The sequence below is a fragment of the Condylura cristata genome, unplaced genomic scaffold (genome assembly GCF_000260355.1).
Source record: "Condylura cristata isolate star-nosed mole 26May11 unplaced genomic scaffold, ConCri1.0 scaffold00015, whole genome shotgun sequence".
In the NCBI taxonomy this organism is placed as follows: domain Eukaryota; kingdom Metazoa; phylum Chordata; class Mammalia; order Eulipotyphla; family Talpidae; genus Condylura; species Condylura cristata.
This window is the reverse complement of record NW_004567116.1, coordinates 2,856,708-2,870,627: the sequence shown is the minus strand read 5'-3', so window position 1 is coordinate 2,870,627 and position 13,920 is coordinate 2,856,708. Positions and strand designations below refer to the sequence as shown.

Here is a 13,920-nt window from a genome sequence, read left to right as displayed (position 1 = left end):
CCCCCGCCGCCGCCACGCCCGCCGCCACAGTCACGGCCACGGTGGTGATGACCACGGCCACCATGGACCTGCGGGACTGGCTGTTTCTCTGCTACGGGCTGATCGCCTTCCTGACGGAGGTCATCGACAGCACCACCTGCCCCTCCGTGTGCCGCTGCGACAACGGCTTCATCTACTGCAACGACCGGGGACTCACCTCCATCCCCGCGGACATCCCCGACGACGCCACCACCCTCTACCTGCAGAACAACCAGATCAACAACGCCGGCATCCCCCAGGCCCTCAAGACCAAGGTGAGCGTGCAGGTCATCTACCTGTATGAGAACGACCTGGACGCGTTCCCCGTGAACCTGCCCCGCTCCCTGCGGGAGCTGCACCTGCAGGACAACAACGTGCGCACCATCGCCAGGGACTCGCTGGCCCGCATCCCGCTGCTGGAGAAGCTGCACCTGGACGACAACTCCGTGTCCACCGTCAGCATCGAGGAGGACGCCTTCGCCGACAGCAAGCAGCTCAAGCTGCTCTTCCTGAGCCGCAACCACCTGAGCAGCATCCCCTCGGGGCTGCCCCGCACGCTGGAGGAGCTGCGGCTGGACGACAACCGCATCTCCACCATCCCGCTGCACGCCTTCAGGGGCCTCCACAGCCTGCGGCGCCTGGTGCTGGACGGCAACCTGCTGGCCAACCAGCGCATCGCGGACGACACCTTCAGCCGCCTGCAGAACCTCACCGAGCTCTCGCTGGTGCGCAACTCGCTGGCCGCCCCGCCCCTCAACCTGCCCAGCGCCCACCTGCAGAGGCTCTACCTGCAGGACAACGCCATCAGCCACGTGCCCTACAACACGCTGGCCAAGATGCGCGAGCTGGAGCGCCTGGACCTGTCCAACAACAACCTCACCACGCTGCCCCGCGGCCTGTTCGACGACCTGGAGAACCTGGCCCAGCTGCTGCTCAGGAACAACCCCTGGTTCTGCGGCTGCAACCTCATGTGGCTGCGGGACTGGGTGAAGGCGCGGGCGGCCGTGGTCAACGTGCGCGGCCTCATGTGCCAGGGCCCCGAGAAGGTGCGGGGCATGGCCATCAAGGACATCACCAGCGAGATGGACGAGTGCTCCGAGGCGGGGTCGCAGGGCGGCATGTCCAACATCGCCCCCAAGACCACGGCCAGCAACCACGCCTCGGCCACCACGCCCCAGGGCTCCCTCTTCACCCTCAAGGCCAAGAGACCGGGGCTGCGCCTCCCCGACTCCAGCCTTGACTACCCCATGGCCACGGGTGAGGGCGCCAAGACCCTGGTCCTCCACGTGAAGGCCCTGACGGCGGACTCCATCCGCATCACGTGGAAGGCCACGCTCCCCGCCTCTTCCTTCCGGCTCAGCTGGCTGCGTCTGGGCCACAGCCCGGCCGTGGGCTCCATCACCGAGACCCTGGTGCAGGGGGACAAGACGGAGTACCTGCTGACCGCCCTGGAGCCCAAGTCCACCTACATCATCTGCATGGTCACCATGGAGACCGGCAACACCTACGTGGCCGACGAGACGCCGGTGTGCGCCAAGGCAGAGACCGCAGACAGCTACGGCCCCACCACCACGCTCAACCAGGAGCAGAACGCCGACCCCCTGGCCGGGCTGCCCCTGGCCGGCATCATCGGGGGCGCGGCCGCCCTCGTCTTCCTCTTCCTGGTCCTCGGAGCCGTCTGCTGGTACGTGCACCGAGCGGGGGAGCTGCTGAGCCGGGAGCGGGCTTACAACCGCGGCAGCCGGAAAAAAGACGACTACGTGCAGTCGGGGACCAAGAAGGACAACTCCATCTTGGAGATCCGCGGCCCGGGGCTGCAGATGCTGCCCGTCAACCCCTACCGCGCCAAAGAGGAGTACGTGGTGCACACCATCTTCCCGTCCAACGGCAGCAGCCTCTGCAAGGGCACGCACACCGTGGGCTACGGCACCACGCGGGGCTACCGCGACGCCGGCATCCCGGACGCGGACTACGCCTACACCTGACGCCGCCGCCCGCCGCCTGGCGAGCTGGGCCCGCCCCGCCGGCCGCCCCCACCGCCACGCGCACGCGAGCCACCGGGACTCTCCCAGCAGAGGCACGTGCGGGAGGGCGGATGACTTGGTAGAACACAAGGAAAACCTTTTTTTTTAACCGGAGGGAAGCAGGAGGGAGACCTGACGTCGCCAGCCGGGAGGGGAGCACTGCAGGTCAAGAGCCGGGGCTGGGTGGGCTCTCACCCGGCTGGCAGGGCTACCCGCGCAGGGCCGGAGAGGGCCGCCCCAGAGACGCCGCCGGCCGCCTGCTCGCTGGGCCCGGCGCCATCGGCCGCCAGGCCCGCCGGGGACAGGTTCCAGGCGCCTCAGCAGGGAAGGCGCGAGCCGAGAGCTTTGCCGTGGAGATGTTGCCCTGAAACCTCTTCCCTGGTTCTCTCTGTACGTCTCCCTTCCAGATGGGCAGAAATAGCGCCTTTCACTGCATTCTTTGAACAATTCTGTAGTCGATTAAAAACCAACCTTCTTTTTCGTACACTGAGGCCCTCTTCGGTCCCGTGCACCACAGTCCGCGGACCCTCGGAAGCGGCGGCTTCCGCAGCACGCAGGGGGCGCTTTCCCACCTGCCTCTGTCGGTGGCTAACTCAGTGGCAGACAGCACCACACAGGGCTGGCAGGGCTGCCTGGGTCACGTCCTGCGATTTCCCGAGACAGTAGTCAAGGCGAGGTTGCTTCCTCCCAGAAATCTCGAGTAAGTAGACAAAGCGTGGGGGCCAGGGAGTCGGGCGGGACAGTGCTGTTTGCAAAGGCGGAGGTGTGTCTGTCCGCCGGTAGCTAGGAAGGCCGTAGCCTTCAGTTCGATCCTATCTCAGGTTGGCCAGAGCTGGGGGCGCCTTTCTGATACTAGAGAAGCTTTCTTCCACGGCCAGTGTCCTTATCTCTCTCCCCCACCCCACACACGTGCAAACAGCCCGACAGCTACCTTCTGAGCACTTAACTCTTTGCTATGTGCTTCCTCACGGGACAGGTAATTGGCACAGGGACAGGTTGTTGCTTCCTCTCCCTCCCACCAACTGATCAGACCGAATGGTTTCCATGGCTGCTCAAACAAAGCCCAGAAAAAGCCATGTAAATTCTCAGAAAAGCCCTGGGAGACGGCACCTCCCCCTCCAGCCTCACAGCCACCCCTGGAAGTCTGCTCTGCAGGAGGGAGGCCAGATCGCTCTAACACGCGGCCTCCTCCCCAAGGAGGAGGCTAGAGCCAGGCTAGCTCTCCTCCCTCTGAAGTCAGAATGGCCGGTGGCCATCTATCAACCGACTGCAGCTCCGCGAGCCGTGAGATTAAAACGATGATGGAATAATGACAACAGATCTGGAAAGAAGAGACAGCGGGGCCTGGGGTTCTCTTCGCTCCTGCGCCCCACCCCTGGGGGCCCGGGTCACCGTCTGTCAACATGCCACTTGTCCTGCACCAGGGAGAAGCCGTGTCAAAGGAGAAACGCGGGTCCGAGGGCAGGGAGGATGAGAAGGGGTCTGGCTCCCGGCCGTGGTGTTTTCAAAAGGCCTCGGCTGCTTTGACAAAAGCCCAAGGCAGGGAGAGGAAGCTGAACACGGTCACCGGGTCGCCAGTGACAGGCCTGGGCCGGCTGCTACCGACATGAAAAGATGCTGCTGGCCCTGTCCGTGCCGAGGTGGCCGAAAGGCACAGACGCAGCCGCTGAGAGACAGGAGGGGCGGTGCCCTGCCAGACCCGGGGGCCAGGCCCCCCACAAGGGAGAGGCCGGGGCACGGACGTTTCATTCTAAACTAAGCCTTTTTCGCTTTTCCCACCTGAATCATTTTCTCATACAACGAGATCAGGGGAGACATTTTTGCAAGCCTTACTTGTTCGTGGGGGTAAAGGTCGCCTTCCCCTTGGCCTGGGACAACCCCCCCATACAGGCCCATCCCAGGGAGCTGGGGAGGAGCAGAGGGCCCCCGTCAGTGTCTGGGAGGAGAGGGTGCGTGAGGGGGTGTGGGGCGTCAGCCGGGGCAGGAGTTCAAGGTCTCTGCTGTCTGAAACGAGGTCCCCTCCCTCAGGTACCCACTGCTGCCTCTGCTCTGGCCACCCGACCGCTGCCTCAGGCCCCCGCTGCCCACACCACCCCCTTCAAGGTCCAGAATGCCCTGGAGGAAGGAGTCCAGCTGTGCCAGCAGTGGCCACCAAGCCCAGGCCTCCATAGCACAAAGCAGGCTCCCGCTGGCCTCCTGGGCCAGGCTCCTGTCTGATGGGGCTCAGGCGGGAGCTGAGCCAGTGAGAGCTAAGCCGCTGGGGATGACCCTGCTGGCCCGCTGTCATCTTTTCCGCCCCCCAGCACCCCAATATCTTGACATGGCCCCGGTGTCCATCCTGAGAATGAGGCCTGCTGCCTCATGGTTGGGGGCTGCCTAAAAGCAGGTCCACTCTGGCAGCCTTTCTCCCCCCCGGTCTAACTCCTACTAGATGGCCGACCACAGCCCAACAGAGAGGGCATTTCGGGGCGCCTGGTCTCCCCCGCCGAGGACACAGGATCTGGCTGACCAGCCCAGGGCCGGCCACCACTTCTGTCCAGAACGTTCCTCTGTGAAAGCTGACGTGACCCTCACAGCCTCTGACTAGCCAGAACCACCTCCTTGGCCTCAGCATGAATGAGTGCATCTTGTGGCATTTAAGGCAGGTTTAAAGTCAAAAAAAAAGCCCCCGACATTTCTTTGGTTAAGTGGTTTACCCTTCGTGGTAATTAGATGTAGTGATTGGGATCTCTTTTCTATTACATGGCAATTTTCCTTTAAATTTCCCCTTAAAAAAAAAAGGCAAGAGGAGGCAGGGAGGGAGGAGGGCATTTGCATTTTGCCAACGAGGCCTCTTGTAAGCCCAGCTCAGGCGTGGGGCCGCGTATGGGATGCTTAAGAGATTGCTAAGAATAAAATCTATTAATTAGTCATACTCAATTCCGCAGACATGATGTGCATCAAAAGCTTCTTTTCTTCCCTTTCTCCTTCCCTCTTCCCGGCCTCACTCAGAAGCCTCCATCTTCCTGCTCCCCGGCCTCTGGGTTAACATGGCAGCGGCTGGCCCGCTGGACAGGACAGCCCCACCAGGGCCTGCGGGCCTGACTCCTTCCTGTCCAGGCGATGCTGGCAGGGGAGGAGACTGCAACTGCAATGATGCCGTGGCTGGGGGACCCACCCAACAAGGGGAAACTGAGGCCGGGCAGAGCGTGAGAGGGGCTTCAGGGAGGGTTTCCAGAGCGGAAGAGAGAGTGAGAGTGGCCAAAGCAGGGCTAGCTGCCCCAGGAAACCTGGGTGTTCCAAGGGTCAGGTGGGAGGCCCTCTGCTAATTCTGGAGGTGCCAGCTGGTCCCGGCCAGGGAAGGAGGCCCAGAGGAGGAGGGGCCGGCCGGTGAGGGTCCCTGTGGGGTCCTAGAGGGCTGACTGGGCCTGAGGAGGCGTCGGGGGCCATGTTCAGGACTGCAGCTGAGCCTCCTCCTGCACCCCTAAGCAGAGGATGGAGGGGAGGACACCACCCTCCCCCCACAATGGCAGCTCAAGTCCCAGAGCCAACCCACTTCAGAAATCTGCTCCCTCTGAATGCGCCAGGGAGGAGGATGGGGCTTCTGAGCTTTGTGCTTATGAAAAATACAACAAGGAAAATTGAATGCGGCAGGCAGGGAGCAATGGAGCCGGAAAGCGAGGGGACAGAGCTGGGCGGCCGCTGGGAGGGGCCTGGGCCCTAGTGGACCGCCCCCCCAGTGGACTGGGCCCCAAGGCCAGACCTCGTCCCCAGCCCCAGGGTACAGCCTGGTCAGCTGCGGCGCCCCAGGCACCCAGGTCTGCTCCCCAAACTCAACTCTGCACGGAGCGGGCTGGGCGGCTGGGTGAGCGCTAACAAGCCGCACGGCCCGCACGGCCCCCAGAGCAGGCAATCTTTTCTCTTAAGGAGGGATAAAAAGGCTCAAAAATGCAAATCATTAGCGTTTACAACCAAGCGAGTCTGCTAAATTGATTAGGAGAGATTAAACTCCTTGGAGGTGATGGAAAGGGGGATTTTCCGCATTTTATGAACCTGCCCCCGTAGCTGCGTGCAAAGAGGGATTTTCCGGACTGGCTGAGGGGCTACCTCCGAGCAGCTGCAGTTGGGGGGGCTCCGGGGGCTCATGTTGGGTCTGAGCAGGGCTTTGGGGAGACTGGTTCTCCTCCTGCCGTGCCCTGTGCTCAGGTCTGGGGGGCCGGGGCCAGTACTTCAGCCCACAGAGTCATTCAGACACCAGACTCCACCCCTGACCTCGGCCTTCAGGGGTGAAAGGCATGGGGAAGTGGCTCACCCAGTGGTTTAGAGGGGGCCTCTGAGCTTTTCTGGTTCCTTTGTCTTTTAGAGGCTGAGAGGGGGCAGGGATTTGCTTCTGACCCACTCCCTGCAGTCAGTGAGAGGGGCATGGTGCCAACTGTAAAGGGGAAACTAAGGTGAGGAAGAGAAACTCTGGTCCGACAAAGGAAGCAGGCAGTGAGCTCCCCGTCCCAGGGAGCATCCAAGTCCAACTCCCCTGCCCTGGGGCTGTGGCAGTTTCCTGCCTACACCAAGACCTGATCCCGGCTCCCTCCTTTATTTGCTCATCCCCTGAGGATCCTGTGAGGAAGCGGTCAAGAAGGGTTGCTCAAAGTGACCCCGTCCCCTGCAATCCCTGGTCAGGGCCATGCCCTCGTCAGGCTGTCCAGGCCCAGCAAGAGCCACCAGCGATGAGGCCAGACCCCCACATCCTTGTCCAAGGGGTAGGGGGAGAGGAAGTGCAGACACCTCCCACCCCAGCCGGAGGGGAAACAGGGTCAGGGACGCCAAGCCCTGCTGCCCCAGGACGCGGCCACCCAGGCCCCGGCTGCCCAGGCTGCCCCCAGCCTGTAGGGCTGTTTCTCCGTCCCAGCTGCTGCCTCAGTCCTTCCTCCCAGCCAGGTTGGGGCTGCTGGGGGCGGGGGGTGCGGCTCTTCACCCTGCTTTTTCAAGCATTTTCCATTTCTTTGAAATGTTCCAAGTAGTTGCCTGAAATATCCACATTTGCTTCTTTAAAAACAATCACAAAAGATTCCCTCGGCTCTTGACGCCCCTCCCTCCCTCTGCATATTTAACATAGCAGAAGTATTTTGCCCCTCTGGTTTCAGAATTTCCACAATGCCAGCGTCAGGCCCACTTTCTCACGGCAAATGAGCTTTGCAGGTGTGCCCCCTGGGACCGAGGACCAAAGCCCACCTTCTCCCCGCGTCTCCCCGGGAGGGCCTGGGGGTCCTGCCCCCTCCCCACTGGAGACCTCGTCAGGCCCCACTTGCTGAGCCCACTGCAGGCCCCACCGCTGACTGAGCAGCCTGGCTGGTGCCGGGGAATGGCCGTGCCGCCTGGGAGTCGGCCGCCAGGACCTGCGTAGCTGTCCTTCCCACACACACCCCGACGCCCCCCACCAGCAAGCCCAGAAGGCCACGCCCAGAGAGTCCCTGCGAGAAGGTCCTGGCTGCCACCACCCTGACCTCTCACAGGGGTCAGGGTGGACGCGCTGGGGCCATCCTCCAGGCCGGTCCTGAGGCCCAGCAGGTGCCTGACACACAGGCCTGCTCCGGCCTCTCTCCTCAGTCCTCCCCGCTTGCCTCCTCAGGCCAGGGGGGTGTGTGGGGGTGGCCTCCCCCTCACCCCGCCTCCCCCAGCGGCCGGCCCAGCCCGGGGCGGCTCTCTGCTGTCCCTTGGACCCACCGACAGTCAGCTTCGAGCCACTGGCCTGGGTGACTCCGTTTCCCCTCTCCCAGTGGAGCCCAGTGGAGCCTCGGGTGGGTGATCAGGAAGGTGAAGAACGGGGCATCCGCCCTGCCTAACACTCCTTTCGAGTTCCCGCACCCCAAGCCACCACCTGGAAGAACTACCCCGGTTTTCTCAAGACCAAGAAAGCAAAAGCAAGAGGAGCCTCTGCAGAGCCAAGCCAGCTGCCCGCGCTCTCCTCCCAAGGGGGTCGTCCACCCCCACGCGGCTGGGGTTGACCTCCCCAACGGGGAGGACTGAGTGTCCTCAAGATGCCCCCTCTGACTGGCAGGAGACACCCAGACCCCAGAAACAAGCCTTCGCTTTTTTCCCCAGCCCAGCACCCCCGTCCCTGCAGGGTCCCTCTGCTACGGAAGGCGGGTGCCCGGCCGGCTGATGGCACGCGAGGGCAGGCCGGTCTCTCCCAAGCTCGCCGCTCCTTCTGCACCCGAGGGACCCCTGTCTGGGCACCCTCTGGGCCCTGCCCGCCCCCCTCAGGCAGCCCCAGGCGGCCACGCTCCTTCCTTGTTCTGAAGGACGGAGCAATGTCGGGGTGCGCGGCTGCTCCCACCGCTGCTGCCGGCTGGCGGGCCCCGGGCCCACCTGCCTCATTCCCAGCCTCCCCTCCAAACAGGGCTTTCGGGGAAACTGAGACCCACCCCACGACGACAACCCAGACCAAAGTGCACTGCGAGCCGCCCTCTGACCTCCTTCCAGTAGGTGCCTTGAACTTCAACGTTGAGCTGAATGTGATCGACTATTTGGTCCTATTTTCTGTTTGTCTGTTTTCATATAAGATGTCCAGGTCCACTTTCCTTGTCCTTTCTTGAAATAAATAGAAGATTTAACTTTGACCGTCCTCCTGGCTGCTGCCTCTCAGCGCGGTGCCGTGGGCCAGCGCCAGGGCTGAGGCGCCCTGTGGGCTCGGCGGCCCACCACGCCCGCCGCTCCCGGACCCACGCCCAGGGCGGGCTCGGCTGTGGGGATCCTCCGGTGGTGACGGCGACACCCACGGACAAGTGGGGCACCCCTCAAAGCAAAACACTGCCCCTTCTGCGGGATGGACCCCATCTTCACCCCATCCCGGGCCCAGGGCAGGGGGCTGGCGGCTGAAGGACGCCTACGAGATTAGTGAGGCTGCGGGTTATCCCGTAAGAGGCTCCAGCCCCGGTGGGGACACCCGATAAGCCTGGAACTTCAGGGGTGTGGGGGTGCATCTTTCCAGCCCCGACCTGTCCACACCGCCCCTACCGTGAGCACACACCTGGGCTCCTTTCCCAGACCCCCTCCCACCCTGAACGCACCTCCCCAGGCCTTATCTGATCTCCCACCTCCCACAAGGGGGAGGAAAAATTATTTTCCACGAGAACAATAGCACTTTCTGCTAAATTTAACATAAAATAAGAACTCATTACTTCTGCCTTAGATCTGATTTCATGTCTGGACACGGGTTAATGAGCTTTTCCTTAGATTCCGGGGAGCACACTTATCTTTCCACCTGCTTTGATGGCGGGTCACCTGATGGGGGTGCGGGGCCCCTGACCCCTCAGGTGCCCCGCGCCCCCACCCTCCTCTCTCAGTCCTCACCGCCACCCATCCCACTGCAGGGGCCGGCGCACACCACTACAGCCAGGCCAGTGCTCAGAGGGTGCTCGGGAAGGGGCAGGCGGGCAGCCGGTACCAACTGAGGCCCCACTATGGGCTGGAGCCAGCATCCTCCCTGCACGGACCCGCCCCCAGCTCGCCTCACCCTCCACACAGTGGTGCTGGGGACCCAGCCACAAACCCCAAACCCTGGGCTGCTTCCTTGACTGCGCTCCTCGGGCCCTAGAGGTAACAGCGGTTTGCCCAGCAGGGGTTCACAGTCACATGAACTTGGAAACCACCGGATTAATGCCATTGTCAGAGGCAGGGCAGAAAGTTCCAGTTCAAGGCGGAGAAAGAGTGGGGGGCATTACCCCCACCCTGCTCGAACCTGGTACCGCCAAGTTCCAGAAGTTTCCCTCCTGCCCCTGCTACTAGCAGTGGCCTTAGACCCCACCAAGCATCCTGGAAAAGAGGTGATCAAGCCTGAAGGTGTCCAGCCCCTAACCGACCCCCCACACCCAAGCTCCCAGCGCAGTCTTCACACCTGCTTAGGTCCTGGGCAGAAGCAAGGTCCCCGGCTGGACCCCAGTGCTGCCTGGGTCTGGGGAAAGCTTGTTCGTCCACTTGCAGCTCCCAAACAAGGTGGACTCCCCGGCCTGTGCCCTTCCCTCCGCACCTGGGTCCTCAGGTCGGCACCTGCCTCTGGCCCTCCCCTCCCCCACCCCACCTGCTGCACCTGGGTCCTCAGGTCGGCACCTGCCTCCCGCCCTCCCCTCCCCCACCCCACCTGCTGCACCTGGGTCCTCAGGTCGGCACCTGCCTCCCGCCCTCCCCTCCCCCACCCCCCCCAAGAGCCTTCCCCCAGGCAAAGAAAATGGGCTGTGTGAGCTGCTAACTGACAGCACAAATGAAATCCCAACACCCCCACCCCACCTTCCTGAGATTTACAGGGGAAGTGAAATCTTATTTGCACCACTGCCAAGCCTCGGACGCGATGAAATTATGCCTCGAGAAGAGACCTGGCCGCTCGCTTACTCGGAAGCGGCTGCATCGGAGACCAGCTTATTAAAAGCCATGGCGGCCACATTTCAACCTGTTTCAGGTGTTAAGTAATTTACTGCCACCAGCATTCAGTGGCAGGTTTTTATCATTTTTATTTCCATGATGCAGGCAAGTGCCCCCTCTCCACCCCCCACACGGGGATCTGCAGGTCTAAATGCTCCTGCCCTACCCCCAGCCCTGCAGAGGAATTGGGGGAGCAGGAAGGGGGTGCAAAGAGGCAGCAGCTGACTGTCCCCAGGTTGAGGCATCAGTCAATACTCAGAGTGACAGGGAGGACGGCTTTTAGACCCCCGCCCGTGTTTGGGGTGCGGTGAACCCCCAAAGACCTGTAGAGGTGTTTTCGAAAGGCAGCAGTGGTGCCTGTCTGCGAGCAGAAACTACCTGTCCCAGGCCCCGCGGCCACCACAGTCGGCAAGTCCTGAGCGAGCCTGCCGTGAGCCAGGCCCGGCTAGGGAGGGCGTCGAGTTAGTTGGGTTAGTTGACTAAAAATACCTGGGAGGCAAACAGGCTCTTTACGGAAGGAGGGGGGCAGTGTGGTACCCCCATTTCACTGAGCATCTGTTATGTCCAGTCCCGGCAGCAGCTCTCAACGCAGGCAAACCCCCCCCCCCAGAGCTGTGCCTCTCACTGCTCTGGAGAACGGTGCAGTGAGGGGGCCCCCAAAACTCTTGGGGGATGCACAGTGTGCCCCTCACAGACAGTGGGCAAGGTGTGGTGTGCCAGGGCCACTGGGTGACCCAGAGTCCCCCTGTCCTCCAAGCCTCCTGCCCCTTCTCAGCAGCTCTGTGCCAGGGGCTGTTGATTCCTGCCGGTTTGGGGGGATTAAGTCTTTTACAGAGACTCTGGGGCTCATCTGAGGCTCTTTCTCGCCTTCTCCCTCTGCCTGTTTCCAGATACTTGAGGAAGACCAAGATCTCCAGAGTTCAGGCTAAGCCAAGTGCAGAAATTCCTTAATTAGCTTCCTCCTAGATCAGGCCCTGGCGAATGGATTAGTCATGGGGGGGCAAGAGAAAGGGGCCAGCATCCTCCTGAGCCCCAAGATTACCAGGCTGGGGTGAGGCGCTGTCACTGGGGCATGTGGGATCCCAACAGCCCGCCAGGCAGCCCCCCCGCCCCCCGGAGGTGGTCAGATGGAACTTGTCACCAGCCCGGGGTACGTATGGCAGGAGGCCCAAGTTTAGGGGGGACCACAGGGGCACCGGGGCTCCGCCTCTAGGTCTCCTAACAAAGCCGCCTCCTTCCCGAGGGAACATGCAGACCCGTAACTTCACCACTGGGGGTGATTCCCTAAAGAGGCGCCCATCTGAGAGAGGCAAGGCAGCGGGCCCCAGCGGCACCAGCCCCCCACATCTGCCAGGGATGTGGGGAGCCTCCCCTGACAGGGGTTCCCCATCAAGGCACTCACACCCTGTGCCGGGGCCTGTCCCCCACTAGACACTGAGCCCCTCTGAGAGGAGGACTCCTCATCCTCACTCTGAATGATCAAGGGTACACACCTCAGTCTGGGGGGTGGGAAAGAGAAGCATGGCAGGGGGCTCGGCCTGTGCGGAGGGGCCGTCAGGCAGGGGGCTGCGAACCCCAAGGTGAGCTCCAGGCTGGAGACCATCGGGCTCTGCGACCCGCTGGCTCTGCCCACGGAGTCACAGAGGGGTGGCGGGCGGGAGGGTGATTCAAGGACTCAGAGACCCAGATTCCCCGGCCAGAGCCGCATGAAGTCTGGTGCTTTCCCCTTTGCGCCCTGCATCAAAGGCAGCTCTGCCGGGCACGCGGCCTGGCCCCGCAGATAAGGGCTGCAGGCGGAGCCGGTGTCTGGGCCCCCGCAGCTCTCTGCCCTGAGCAGCGCTGCGCCAACCCGTCAGCCAGGGCTGCTCCGCCTGGCTCCCCCTTCCCGACCCTCCACCCAGGTCTGTCGTCCCCAGGCCAGGGCCCTACACGTGGCCGTAGCTCCCAAGGGTGTCTGGACTGCCCGGGCCATGTCTCTCTGGCTCCGCCTTGCAGCACCGAGGACGAGTCAGGAGGGACACTGACCCAGGCCAGGGAAGCTGCCTGGGGTACACGACGCCTGAGTGGGAGCCGTGGAAACCAGGATGCCCCCTGGCACAAAGACCAGGAAGGGGGGGAGAACATGCAGCTGTGACACCCCCAAGGTGTTTAGCAAAGCTGTGGGACAGGCGGGCACTGTCGGGGCAGATGTGCTGGGCCAGCCAGGATGCCCAGAGGGCGAAGGTCAGGAGAGGGCGAAGGTCAGGAGACGGCAGGAGGTCCCGGGGTGCCGGAAGAAGCCACAAGAACAGGTAGGCTGCCGGCTCTGGGCGTCCCCACCTCTGCTGTGGTCTGATTTACACCCCCACGTCGTGGAGTGCCGTCTGCTACCACACGGCCACAGGGAGCGGAGGCACCCAGCTGCCTTCTGGCAGGAAGCAGCACCCGCACCTCCCACACGCTGGTTTGCTCCGGACCCCCGGGGGGCTGGGGCGAGCCCCAGAACGGCCGCTCCCACTGCAGGCCGACCCAGGAGCACACTCGGCCTCCGCCGCCGGCGTGAAGAATGATGCCGCGTATTTCAATTAGCCTGTGCGTGATTACTGGCGAAGTTCTGCATCTTTTTGCTTGTTTGCTGGCCATTTGTTTTCTCCCCTACTGGGAAATGCCTGTCCACATCTTTTCCCCATTTTTCTTATTGATTTGTAGGCGCTCTTCGCATATTAAGAAAGGAGCGGAGACGCAGCCTGCTCTGAGGCAGCCCCTCAGGCCCTGGCTTGGGAGCCCGAGGGCCCAGGACAGGGGAGCGGAATCGTGTGGGCCTCGGGGTACTCAAACTTACTCTCCACTCCGCCGCCCCAGCTCAAGGCAGGGGACTCTGTGGGAAGATGGGGCGCCCCCCCGGGCGGAGGGGCTCAGCTGGAGAAACCCAGGGGGCTTGCTGAGAATACTAAGAGGTCAAGTGTGCCAAGGCTGGCGGGTGCCCCATGGCCCCAAAGGAAGCCGACTGGCACAGCTGGGCATCAAGGGGTGAGTGACTTGCCCTCCCAGGGTGGGTCAGTGAGGACACCTGACACAGAGGGGCAGTCCCTAAGCCTCAGGGTGACCCTCCCCTATGGCACACACCGTCCTGCTCCGCCCGCCTTCAGCCCGCCTGGTTCCTAAAGGACTCAGGTCTGGGAGGACACGCCGAGCCCCGCCCCTCACCCTCGGCCCCTGGCCTTTCAAGACCAGAGCTTCCCGACATTTTATTTCCAGCGCTTCCATATACAAGCAACAGAAGCCATAAAACTGATTTCCAAAGCATATAAAGGCAATAACATTTAGGGAGCCAGGAAAAATTAAGCCCCTCGTTTCCGGGAAGAATGGCTGCCAGAACCCTCTTGGGGGTCCTTTCTGCAGCTGGGAGAGGCTCGGCGCGGGCCAGCACACAGGCTTCCCCACATCAGGCGTGACAGCGTCTCAGCAGCCAGGGGACCTGCTGGCCTCCCTGACTCCTGGCCAC

The 13,920-nt window shown here is 62.6% G+C and overlaps 2 protein-coding genes across 3 annotated transcripts in view; one reads left to right on the top strand and one right to left on the bottom strand.

Annotated features, from left to right (window-relative positions):
* Positions 1–13,920, bottom strand: part of MACROD1 (MACRO domain containing 1) — a 116,763-nt gene that overhangs the window by 83,809 nt on the left and 19,034 nt on the right. The gene's annotated exons all lie outside the window — the stretch shown is intronic.
* Positions 7–2,052, top strand: FLRT1 (fibronectin leucine rich transmembrane protein 1). Its single transcript, XM_004682681.2, has one exon. The coding sequence runs from the start codon at positions 48–50 to the stop codon at positions 2,001–2,003; it is 1,956 nt and encodes a 651-aa protein (XP_004682738.1). The 5' UTR covers positions 7–47; the 3' UTR covers positions 2,004–2,052.